An 11795-nucleotide genomic window follows, 5' to 3' on the forward strand; every position below is an offset into this window, starting at 1 on the left:
CAACGGTTGACCAGCCGAATTGTCAGGTAGAAGCATCCGATGTTAGAGCTAAGGGTGTGGTGTGACAGGTCGCCCTCCACATTGTCTCCCCAGCTATGAGGTTTTGGATCTTCTATGCCAATTATTGCAAAGGTTCATTGTATCAGTGCTGCTATCACTCACCTAAATTTTATGTTTTAGCCTTGACAGTATGTAGATAACATGTTGAATGGTAAATACGAGGGATCAAATTGACACTATATATTTGAATAGCATTCTGGGTGTGTTCGGCTGCAAGTTTCTAACAGCTGCTGCTGCTGCACTGCATGCGTGTATGCGGCTGCGGCGCACAGCCAAATAGCACTAGCCACAGCTGCAGCTGCAGCCGAAAAATGGCTGCCGAACACACCCTCTATAGTTTGCTAGCCATGTCTCCTGTATTTAGACAATTAGCCGTATAACAAAATAACCAATTCACAAGAGCCGTATTTGTATGATAGAAATTTCTTGAATTCGCCTTTTGGTGACATCGAGCTCATCAAAAGAAATTCAACACAAAACCAAACAAAATATCAGATCGAATAGGATAGCTTCATTTTCTCGAAATGCAAAATACTATATTATATATGTATTAGCATAAATTAAAAATGTCCAACGATGAACATTTCTCTGCGATAAAAACATGTGAATGTTGCAGAGCATAACCTGTGCTTTTTTGCTGGAACAAAGAGGAGAGGAGCCCTTGATGCCAACGCCTCATTTAAGCAAAAGACAATCTTGATCCCGGACCAATCAAATCATCAAGCCAAGAAAAATGGTTGATGCTCAGCCTAACTTGTCAACTGGTTTTTCAGAGAGAGAACATGGATGGATAGTGGATTTCTTATTGATTGTTGATCCCACGTGAATAGATAGTAGAGGAAAGGTACCAAAGAGAAAGGTAGGTTTAAACAGATGTGGTATTTCTTAGCGTTGGTACTCTAAAATAAGTGTAATTTTACACCGTTCATACCCAACGTTTGATTGTTCGTCTTATTTAAATTTTTTTTTACGATTAGTATTCTTATTAGTATTAGATGATAAAACATGAATAGTAATATATGCATGACTAATTTCTTTTAATTTTTTTATAAATTTTTGAGATAAGACAGACTATCAAACATTGGACACGGATACCTACAACTGCATTTATTTTGGAACAAAGGTAGCATGTACTCCTGAGTAGTACTATAATTTTTTGAGCTATAGTACTGTGGCTGTGTTTAGATCTAAACTTTAGATCCAAACTTCTAACTTTTTCTATCACATTAATATGTCATACACACATAATTTTTTAGTCACGTCGTACCAATTTTAACCAAAACTTCCAACTCTAGAAGGAACTAACCACAGCCTGTATTAGTTTTTCTTACATTTTTTCAGCTGATAAATTTTGATTTTGAACGGCACCGAACGCAGCAAATGGCATATGAATCTGTGACCGTGAGCTGGGTTCCACCACTTACACGTGGGCCCTCCCCCCTCGCCCACGCACACGGCACACCTGGGGACTCTGAAGAAACTCTCGGCCCCTTCCCTCTCGCACGAGGGAGCCACGCACATTTTCACACTTCACTCTCTCTCTCTCTCTCGTGCGCCGCGCCGCGCCGCGCGGCGAGGGTGGTGGTGGGTGAGCGGCGAGCCGAGCCGGGCCACGGGCGGCGCCGCGGGAGGCGTCCCGGCGAGCGGAGGGGAGGGGGGCATCCGAGCGCTGGGGGAGGTAGCTCAGCGGGAACGGGAACGGGGCGATCCCCCCCGGCGTTCTCCTCCCCGGTCTCTCCTGTAGCTAGCTAGCTAGCCATGGCGGCGAATGGCGAGGGTGGCGGCGACCCGGCGGCGCGGAGGCGGTGGGATCTGACGAACAAGGGTGCCGAGAGCATGTAATGGCAGTGGCACCAGCTGCATTTCGGTTTGTTTGTTTATTTTTTTTTTTTGTGTGTGTGTGTGTGTGTGTGGGGGGGGGGGGGGGGGGTTGGCTCGTGGTGTGGCGATGTTCATGGAGCAATGTTGGTGGCGGAGTTCATCTTCCAGCTGGGCTGCTGGATCTGCTCGATTTGTGCTTGGTTTATGCGAGTTTTTGGTGATTTCAGATGGGTTTTTTCCCCTTGGTCTACACGGGGCAGCTAGGGTTTCGTTACCTGGAGAAGATAGATTGGCCTTAGATACTGTTGTTGTTGTTGTTGTTGTTGCTGGTATAAATCTCAATACGGTAGGGTGGGAGACGGATTTCTGTAAGAAATGAGCTTTTCCGGAGGCAAACGAAAGAGGGATTTCAATATTAACTAGTGGAATTAAAAAAAAATTCCCTGTTGGGGAGGAAGGATGGGGTAGATTTATAGGCATATCATGCATTATTGTCAAGGTCATTGCAGTGAATTTATGTGTGAACTCGTATTTTAATGACTCAACCTTTCTTCTTCTTGAGCATGCTGAACCATTCAAGGATTACTGTCAGAAATTTCTGATGGATATGACTTTGAACTTTCCTGCCCAATTTCATATGTACTGTGTCACATCCCTGATACATTTTTAATTGCAGCTGCTGATTCTAAGATTTTGAGACATTGCCTGACTCTTAGTGGGCTTGCTGTTAGGATTGTGCTGGTTGACTTTGTGTGGAGATATCTTATGATCTGCTGATGCACAATTGTGATATGGCCATTTTTTATGCAAAGCTTTCGACTTTTGTTTAGATTCTTTGTTATCCGTATTAGCTATACTTTTATTTTTCCAGGGTAATTTAGTTTTAAGTGTTCAAATCGGAAGCACTGAGGCTGAGAGAAATGCTGACTAGTTTATGTAATTACATACCTAAAAAGCCTTCTATGTATGTGCAATATTAGATAATCTGTGTGGGCATCAACTTTTGTACTATTTAGGTTACAAGCCTTATTTTTGCAGGAATGCACTAAATGCTCCTGTTCTGTAGTTATTGTTTCTGCATGACCTGAGTACTTGAGTGTTTCTATATATTGTGTAGTTGCTTGCATGCTATTTGTGGTGAATAACTTATGAGGTTGTACTTTTGTTATAATTGTGGTTAATGTACTTTAATCCTTGCAGTCCAATGGTGAAAGAGGCTGTGGAAATGTCCACAGACGAAGAATCAGACGGTGTCGTTATATGTCCACCAGATGGCAACAATGATGATCGAGAGGAAGCCATTAGTAGTAATAATCATGATAATTGCCAGGAAGGCGAAGTCACTTGTGTTAAAGACCCGGTTATAGACAGTGAAACCCAGGAAGACAAGTGTGTGAACCAAGATTCAGTTAAGTTGATAGATCAAGAGAAGTCTGGTCCACCCAAATCACCATCTAAACCTGGCATTTCTGGGTCAGATAGGTCCAAACGTACTGTTCCTCAACCATTTGCCCTTTCTTCTCAAAGAAAATCTCATGGAGGAAATAGTAAGGCGGCTCATCCGTCTGGCAATGGAGAAAATTCTGGTGATAAGAGCAACTCCTCTCCAGCAAGTTTGACAAAGAAGGTATGACTATTGTCATATATACAGTATTATCCATATATCATGATGCTACCAATATCATTTGACTCTTGTTCTGGTTTTTATTATTGCTTACCATTTTATGTTTCTTTTTATTTTTTGTATTCTCACCCTAAATCATATCATGTATCTTAGTACTGCCTAGGTAGTCTCACTGAGTATATCATGTTCAAGGCTCTAAGCTGCCTTTAGATATCAAATTTATTAGATTGATGAGCCCCATTATATGTTGAAGGTTTGTTTTGCAAGTAAACATCGTAAGCTTGTTCTGTGAAGTGTGCCTAAACCTATTTGGTGGCATACCTGTCTTCTTAGTACCAGACTACCAGTTGATGTATCTATTTGCCTGAAAATGTTATGTTGTAAGCCTTCCAGAGATAGCTGGTTCTGTTGACACAACTGATAATTATTGCAGACTGCACCGATTACTCCCAAGAAGATTGCACAGCTTGATCATATGCTTCACCATCAAGAGGAGGACTCCTGCTCTGTGACTTCTTCGTATCCTTCTTCAATCTAATAAAAATACACCGTGTTTCTATTTTTTTTGGGTTGTACTGTGATGATGTTTTCTGCCTTTATTTCTTGTGAAGATGTTTCTAAAATATTGCATGAGAAAATTCATTTCACATAATGATCAGATATTTGGTTTTCAATTCTAGAGTGATGACTGGAAAAAAAATCGATGTTAAAAATGATTAGTTCTGTTAACCTTAATTGGTTTTCAGTTGATTTGATATTATTCTTTGTAGTGAAAACATTGCCAAGGTGATGTTCTTTCTACTCATTGTTTGAAACTATTGTATACAATTTGGCCCCTTTTTTTTTCCTGAGCTGTGTAAAGAACCACAACTTCAACAAGAGCTGGCAAAACCAAGGCAACTGTTGGTGTTGCCCCTTCATTTGTATGTGCTGATCGTGCTGACAAGAGAAAGGAGGTGAAATATGTAGTTTGATTGCATTATTTCAAGATGGCCTCTTAAATGTGTTTGTTGTTTACAAATAGCGATGGCATTTTCTTTTCTCTAAAAATAGCTGGTGCTCATAGTGATTGTTGTTTCTTCAGTTCTACACAAAATTAGAAGAGAAACACAAGGCCTTGGAAGCTGAGAAGAATGAGGCCGAGGCCCGGAAAAAGGTACGAATTTCCTTGTGGGGGAGAATTGAATTGTAGGATACTTAAGTTTTGTTTGGTCTGTGCTATTTTACTGGGTCTGTCAAACATGGTTTTAATTCGGTAATAGCTAAATTTACTCTACGCTTCTGTGATTCTCCTTAATTAATGCTTATGAAATATTTGTCTCAACATTCTTCGCCCAGATTCAGCCATTATCTCTTTTTTTTTTCATATAATATATTTTGGTTCTTAGATATATCATGGAGAGAGGAGTAATACAATGCCTAAGATTTATGTGCTAGGCAGAACATTTGAATATGATACTTTTTGTTGTCCAAATCTTTCTATAAGATGTTCATGTTGATGGACAACTCCTGGCAACTATTTATTTACCAATTTACCTCAACATTCATGTTCTTTTTTTTTTGTGTAGGAAGAGCAAGAAACAGCCTTAAAACAACTAAGAAAGTCCTTAGTCATCAGGGCAAAGCCCATGCCAAGCTTCTACCAAGAAGGACCTCCTCCAAAGGCTGAACTTAAGAAGGTAGTTCTGAATTTCTGATGTTTTGTGTTTCTTTTGGAAACATGTACTTGTGATTGTTAGTCTTGGCAATGTGGAGATATATTGCTAACTTCTAGGAGGAGATTGTTGGTTCACTGGAATGAGAGGAGTCCTTAATTTACTTATTTTCACTGAACAACATATTTGCCATTTTGCCCAAAATGCCAAAACTAGTTAGATGTACAGTGATAACACAAGAAAGCTACATTTGAGAAAGCTTTTCCTTCTTTACAAGGAATATATACAAATCTATATTATTTCTTGCATCATGTATCTTAAGCACAGTTTTAATTTCCATAATTGATGATTCTACTGGTGGGCAATATGACATTCACTTGTCTTTGTTCTTTGAAGGTCCCTCCAACTCGTGCTAAATCACCAAAGTTTACAAGGAGGAGGAGCTGCAGTGATGCACCGCCGACGCCAGAGGCAGCAAATACCACCGCAGCATCTAGTCGATCACATCGTCACAGCATTGCGAACCCTAAAGATGCTAACAGAGTACAATGCTCACCAAAAAATGGCGTCGCTGCCAAAACTAGAGCTGTCAAACCTGTGAGCTGAAGGCCCTCTGGAGATTCTAGATCAGCCAAGTGTTGCGAATGTCGCTGTACAAACCTAACTTTAGCCGTCTCTCGGTTTCATGGCATTTTGCATTTGATTTATACTTCCTGTCACCAAAAGAAGGCCACAGTGCCGAGGCCGGTGTGCTTGCAGCTGAACCCTTTCATTTCTTTTCTTCTTTTCGCGTTGCTGTGTAAGAACTCTGTTGCTGGGACCATGTACTGTGTTCCTTGTTGTAAATGGTCGAGGGTTTCTGTCAGAACTCAGAAGGAAGACACTCTGTCCTTTTAAAGCCCTTGATGAACCGTTGCAATGTTTTGCTTGATATTTACCTGGGTTTGCAGATCCTCTAGCATTCTAGATCCCTGTCAAAATTCTATGCTCCCATCCTGTGAAGCGTTTGGTTCATGGTGTAATTATCATTTGCCCTAAATCAAATTTAACAAGGTGGGGGTCATTTCATTACACAGCTGACGGCTCATCGTCTGCAACATTTGAGAGATGAATGAATGAATTTTCTGAGTATTGCCGTATCGGATAGACAGATTTTACCATGAGGTGGAGTGATTTAATTTAATTTAACCAATAGCTAGTCGTTATTGGCACCATTTTTGATGAAAATTTTATGACAATTTTCTTGTCTAGATAATGCTCAGGAGTCGCTGACACATCGATCGGAGGCCGCTTAAGAGGATAATCTAATCTGACGAAGTTATAATAACTAAATCGGGCCCACGCGCCAGCGTCAAGAGTGCAAAGTTTTACCTGTGTTGGGTCCGGCCGGTGTGCTGGACATTTCAGCCACTACTGTCACCAAACCTGGCTACTGGGGTACTTAACTGTCCATGATCACCATTTTTTTCCCCCAAAGAATATAATCATGCCAACTTTAGCTCTCCTTGCAAAATGTAAATCTACCGACATGTTTCATTTTAAATTTGATCGTTACCTGTTTGAACTGCATGAATTTTCAGTTGAAATGGACCAATATCAATATTTCCAGGGTTGATATTGTTAAAGGGGAGATGAAGTATAACTGACGCAAGGCATACATTGTTTGCAGCTAAACAGCCTTTTCTGCTTGCTATTTAATTCATAAAACAAAGGAAATGATAAAGAAAATAAAACTAGATGCGAAATATGACCTCTTTTTAGTTGGAAACTGTGAAAGCTATCTGTTTCAGATTGAAAAGAAAAGATCAACATTAACATGTCTCTTCTTTTATTCCCTTCAATCTTCTGTTCTCTTCCAGCCTGTAATGACGAGTTCTGAGAGGCTCCCCATCTCGAATTCATGCTCCATTTGACTACTCTTTCTATGCCCTTTTTATTTTTTTTTGATAAAGAATGTAGTTATTGATGCAAAGTAAATTTCTTATTTTATGATTTGTCTATTGGTACCTTTGGTAGTTGACGAGTAGTGCTGCAAGGACAAGGAAAAGGGGAGATCTGAGGAGCAGTTTCTTCTTTCCTCATTCCTCTCTCCTACCCTAGAACAAGAAATGATCCATGATCCCTTCTAAAATTCAGACGCAGGTATGCTAGATGAGTCATTTTATTTCTCTTCCTTTAGTCACCGAGGCAATTGGAGAATTCTTGTTTAGTTTGATTTGCTTTACATTTCCGACTAGATTTTGTTCTGTGAACATGGGAGGCTTGGGCTATGCAATGGGTTCCTCATGTGGGTTTTTTGTGCTAATTTTTGTAGATGATTTTGAAAGTTAAAATTGTCCGCATTCTTGCTATCTTGCCTGCTTACTGGAAGTTGGTCATAATTCGTCCGTAATTTTGGACCGTTCAGAGTTGTAAGTTGTGGAAATAGTACAAGATAATTTACTGAAATTTTACTTTGGGAAATTTGATATTGAGGAAATTCTCTTGTTCTGCTGCACAGCTGCAACCCTAATTCTTGCTAAAACCCTTGACCCTGACTCTCTCTACAAAATGGTAGTTTACTGGGATATATCAAGCTTTAGCCGAACTTTTTAGTGATATAACCTCATACTTTGCTGCTCTCATGCAAAATATTATCTTTCAGGAAATATAAATTCAGTGACAAATTTTCATCCAAAATTGACATTAATGGCTCCAAGAACTAGTACTGTTATAACCTGGAGATATCAGCAGCTCTTTGTTGTACTATCTTCAGTAATCCTGGAATGGGTTTTGATGCTTCTTCTGCTTTTTGAGGGGCTACTATCCTATCTCGTTACGACATTCGCAAGCCTTTGCAAGCTCCACCCTCCATGCCCAATGTGCACAAGGCTAGATCATGTCTTTGGCACGGCGCAACCAGGCTTCTACCGTGACCTTATGTGCAATTCTCACAAGGCAGAAGCATCATCATGGGCATTCTGCCACATTCACCAAAAGCTTGTAGATGTCCACAGCATGTGTGAGTCCTGCCTTATTTCATTTGCCACCAACAAGAAGTCAAACCTTGCGACATACCGGTCCCTGGCAGGGAAGCTCGGTGTCGGCATCGGCAATGAAGGTTTCAGGCCTAGCTTCAGTTTGGACAATTCATCTGAAGCATCAGTTATCAAGGAAGATATTACTAATACTTTGTGTTCATGTTGCTCAAGCCCATTGAAAGTGAAATCATATCCTTCTATGGTTCTTCAGAACATAGCTAGTGCCATTGACACTGAGGTGAATACTAGACATGTCTCAAGAGATCAGCTTATTGAGGAGATCAGTCTTGTCAGGTATAGTGAGCTGAAGACTTCTGACTCTGAATCAGAGCCCTGGCAACATGGTGGTGTTGCTAGCTTGCTGGATGATGCAGTTGATAATTTGAAGGAAGATTTTACTTTGAGCCATCCAAAAACAAAATTTGCAGGTGTTATTCCTACAGATGGCATTGCACAGGATCAAGTGGCTAAGAACTCTGACTTGATACAACTCCAGAATGGTGGTTCTGACAGTAAGAATTCTCAAGTTTCAGCAGAGTTGTACCACTTCAGAGCTGATGGCAATGCAAATCTTCAGTCAACTGACTTTTCCAGCAAAACTGTTCAGCATCCTACCGAAGATTCAGACACAACAGGTTTGCACTATCCTCTCCAAATGTTAAAAAAAAAAAAACATTGTTGGATTAACTATTCACTTGCTTAGAGTATTGACACTGGTTTTTCTTTTCTTAAGTAGATAAATCTGAAGATGATGTTTGGCACAATGCTCTTGATTCCATCAGTGAATTATCAGTGACTGATAAGCCTGCCGAAACCAGTACCGCGGAGAATGAACCGAAAGCTGAATTTACCGATAGAACTGCAATGAAGGATTCTTTCAAAGCTCATGAAGATCTGCAGTTACTGTTGTCACAAGTTTCTCCAAATGATGCCATCAATATCCCTGGTGTACAAGAGCAAGCCATACTGAACAATATCACTAGAGCACTCTCTCTTGACAGGAATTATTCAGGTAGTATTTCTGAGAGCATGGCCATTGATGAAGCTGAAGAACATTGTACAGTTGATCAACTGAAGAAGCAAATCGAATTGGACCGGAAGTCGATAAGCCTTCTCTGGAAAGAGCTAGAAGAAGAGAGGAATGCTTCAGCCATTGCCACAAACCAAACCATGTCCATGATCACCAGGCTACAAGAAGAGAAAGCAGCAATGCAGATGGAAACCTTGCAGTATCAGAGGATGATGGAAGAGCAAAGCCAGTACGACCGTGAGGATCTTCAGAAGATGGCTGCCATGGTGCAAGAGCTCGAAGCCGAGATCGAAGGCTACAAGACCAAGCTGAGAGACCAATCGCTCGTTAACGAGATACGCGACGCGATGCGCATTTCACGTTCAGAGGAATGTGAGACTAGCATGTCAAGAACAGCTCGATCGCTCTCATTGTTCGAAGACGAGAAGGCGTATATATCAAAACACCTGAAGAAACTAAGACAGAAGCTCCACCAATTCTCAAACAACGGCAAGTTCATCGACCCGAAAAAGATTGACGACAAAGAAGACACATTTGATGTCACAAACAGTGAGGATGTATACCAAGATGCTGATGAAGATTCAGAAATGACCAATTCAGAGAATTCAGAGATGACCAATGTGATAAGAAATGGTCGCAACTTCAGGTACTTATCTAATGGTACAGAGGGATTGACAAATGGTAAAGATGATCCTGAGGGTCAGTACTATGCAATGGTCAGTGAGAATGACTTGGTTAATTTTGAAGATGAGATCTCTGAACTCACTGCAAAGCTGAAGGCACTGGAAGCAGATCATAGCTTCCTAGAGCACAGCATAAACTCGCTGAGAAATGGCCAAGAAGGCAAGGAGCTGATCCATGGCATCGCTTGCAGCCTCAGAGAGCTCCGGAAGATGGGGATCACTTGGAAGGATTGTGATTAGCTGAAGCTTCATCAGAGGATACACGTTTGACAGAGGTAATGCAGATTCAGTTAGGTAGAAGTTCACAAGTACTGATCTATATAAATTCATGGCACATTATACAATGATTGTTCCTTAATTGATTTCTTTATCTCTCTCATGATTGACATGGATCACTTGTCATCTCAATGGCCTCTTATTATTTATCTGTTAGCTTATCAGTCGCACAGACAAAATTTAAAATTTCAAACTTAATTTATTTACAGTTGATTTTCGAGTCTTTCGTCGTAGTCTATTTTTCACCTCTGACTTTTAAACAACTAACATCATGAATATAGAAGTTTTACACATAAATTATTTTTAGTTGATTCTTCTTTTTTTTACAATTTATCAGCTGTAGCTTAACCGATCACTTATCATCTCTAATTGACAGTTGACCACGTGGCTGCAGGATGTAAACTGTAAAGAGTGATGGATTAAGCTGCTGACTGTATATGTGCTAATGTGCATGTGCACACGGCGGTTGCTGTCATGTCATGCGGTGGTGGTAGGTTTTGGGCCGTTGCAAGTGCGCCGTGCTCTTCGCGTGGAGTGTTCCTTGTACAAATGCAGTGTGGATTTTTTGAGTGCTCAGAATTGACCAATATGCATACACACCTTTTCTCAGTGCTTGCTTAATTTGCAGTTTTGCACATCTTTCATGTATTTCTTTTTATACTTTTAAGTGGGATTGTCAGCTTGTCTGTATATATTGTCAAACAATCCAGCATTTCATCTCGACAAGTCGACGACAGGTTGAGTCAATCAGGCCAAAATGTCAAAGAATCGACTGCAAAAATTTGCTCATGCATTGCATCGTTAAACCTTTTTCTTTTGTGATTGTACCGATGACGCATACGCAAACACACCACTAACACACGCTCAAAAAGACGGAGGCGAAGACATTATACATGCCAGTTGTTTCCTGGGTCCTGTTTTTATTTTTCTTTCTTGGGGCTTTTTGCCCTTCGACAGTATAATGTTGTTTTGTAACCGACTCGACTTGGTTGGCTGTCTGCGGGGTTTAGCCCTGCTTTCTTTTCTCGTTCTTAGTTGGATGAGGTGCTTCCCTGGCTGCCGCGACATTGTAATGTCGTTGTAACATTTTTACTGTATTTTTTCCTCTAAATTTTATTGAAATTGGTCGGCCAACCTTTGGCTGACCCGGCAGAAAAAAAACGACTCGACTTTCTCTCTTAATACAATTCGGTTGGTCGATTTTCGGCTGACCGGGCATACCATCTTGTCGAAACTTAATTTTGGCATGCAGCTAAGGTAGCCGGCTAGCCGCACCGGTCGGTTTCAGCGCGTGTGACACGCAGATTCAGGCTACAGATCGAAGAGCTCTGAAGTCTCTGAATCTGACACTCACGCTGACCAGATTAACCGAAAGAGAGCAATGTGTTAGGCGAGTTGCATGATCCAATCGATCGATCCAATTCTACCTGATAAACAAGCGGCCACGCGTACGTAACGTACATCTCTCTTTCTCTCAGGTGGACTCCAAATCTATCTCCAATTGGCCTAGCTTCCAAAGTGCGTGCATAGCTTACCGTTTCTCTGAAAACTCTTGCCGACAACGTCTTCTCTTCCAGCTTCAATCCCACTGACAATCACACACACGACAATGCACGCACGCGCACA

The 11795-nt window shown here is 41.0% G+C and overlaps 2 protein-coding genes across 4 annotated transcripts; both read left to right on the forward strand.

Moving 5' to 3' along the window:
- Positions 1 to 1568: 1568 nt before the first annotated feature.
- On the forward strand, positions 1569 to 6093 carry LOC127767901 (protein WVD2-like 2). The gene is given in 8 exon segments (XM_052293380.1): positions 1569 to 1898; positions 3082 to 3508; positions 3939 to 4024; positions 4368 to 4461; positions 4590 to 4661; positions 5074 to 5184; positions 5557 to 5754; positions 5757 to 6093. Coding segments are annotated over 8 exon segments (1098 nt in total). The 5' UTR covers positions 1569 to 1818; the 3' UTR covers positions 5787 to 6093.
- Positions 6094 to 6991: 898 nt separating this feature from the next.
- LOC127765357 (probable myosin-binding protein 6) lies at positions 6992 to 10947 on the forward strand. Of its 3 annotated transcripts, none has more exons than XM_052290234.1 (4): positions 6992 to 7302; positions 7805 to 8815; positions 8914 to 10168; positions 10546 to 10947. In XM_052290234.1, exons 2-3 carry the CDS (start codon positions 7849 to 7851, stop codon positions 10131 to 10133), a joined length of 2187 nt encoding a protein of 728 aa, XP_052146194.1. In that variant the 5' UTR covers positions 6992 to 7302; positions 7805 to 7848; the 3' UTR covers positions 10134 to 10168; positions 10546 to 10947. The 3 variants fall into 3 exon arrangements, with proteins under 3 accessions (XP_052146194.1, XP_052146193.1, XP_052146195.1); XM_052290233.1 differs by having other exon boundaries at positions 10564 to 10947; XM_052290235.1 differs by having other exon boundaries at positions 8917 to 10168; positions 10564 to 10947.
- The last annotated feature ends 848 nt before the right edge of the window (positions 10948 to 11795 follow it).

The sequence above is a fragment of the Oryza glaberrima genome, chromosome 3 (genome assembly GCF_000147395.1).
Source record: "Oryza glaberrima chromosome 3, OglaRS2, whole genome shotgun sequence".
NCBI classification, from domain to species: Eukaryota; Viridiplantae; Streptophyta; class Magnoliopsida; order Poales; family Poaceae; genus Oryza; species Oryza glaberrima.

Coding starts and splice junctions, on each gene's coding strand:
- LOC127765357 (XM_052290234.1), top strand. CDS start 7,849: ATGGCTCCAAGAACTAGTACTGTTATAACCTGGAGATATCAGCAGCTC. Junction 8,816..8,913: donor CGAAGATTCAGACACAACAG/GTTTGCACTATC, acceptor TCTTTTCTTAAG/TAGATAAATCTGAAGATGAT.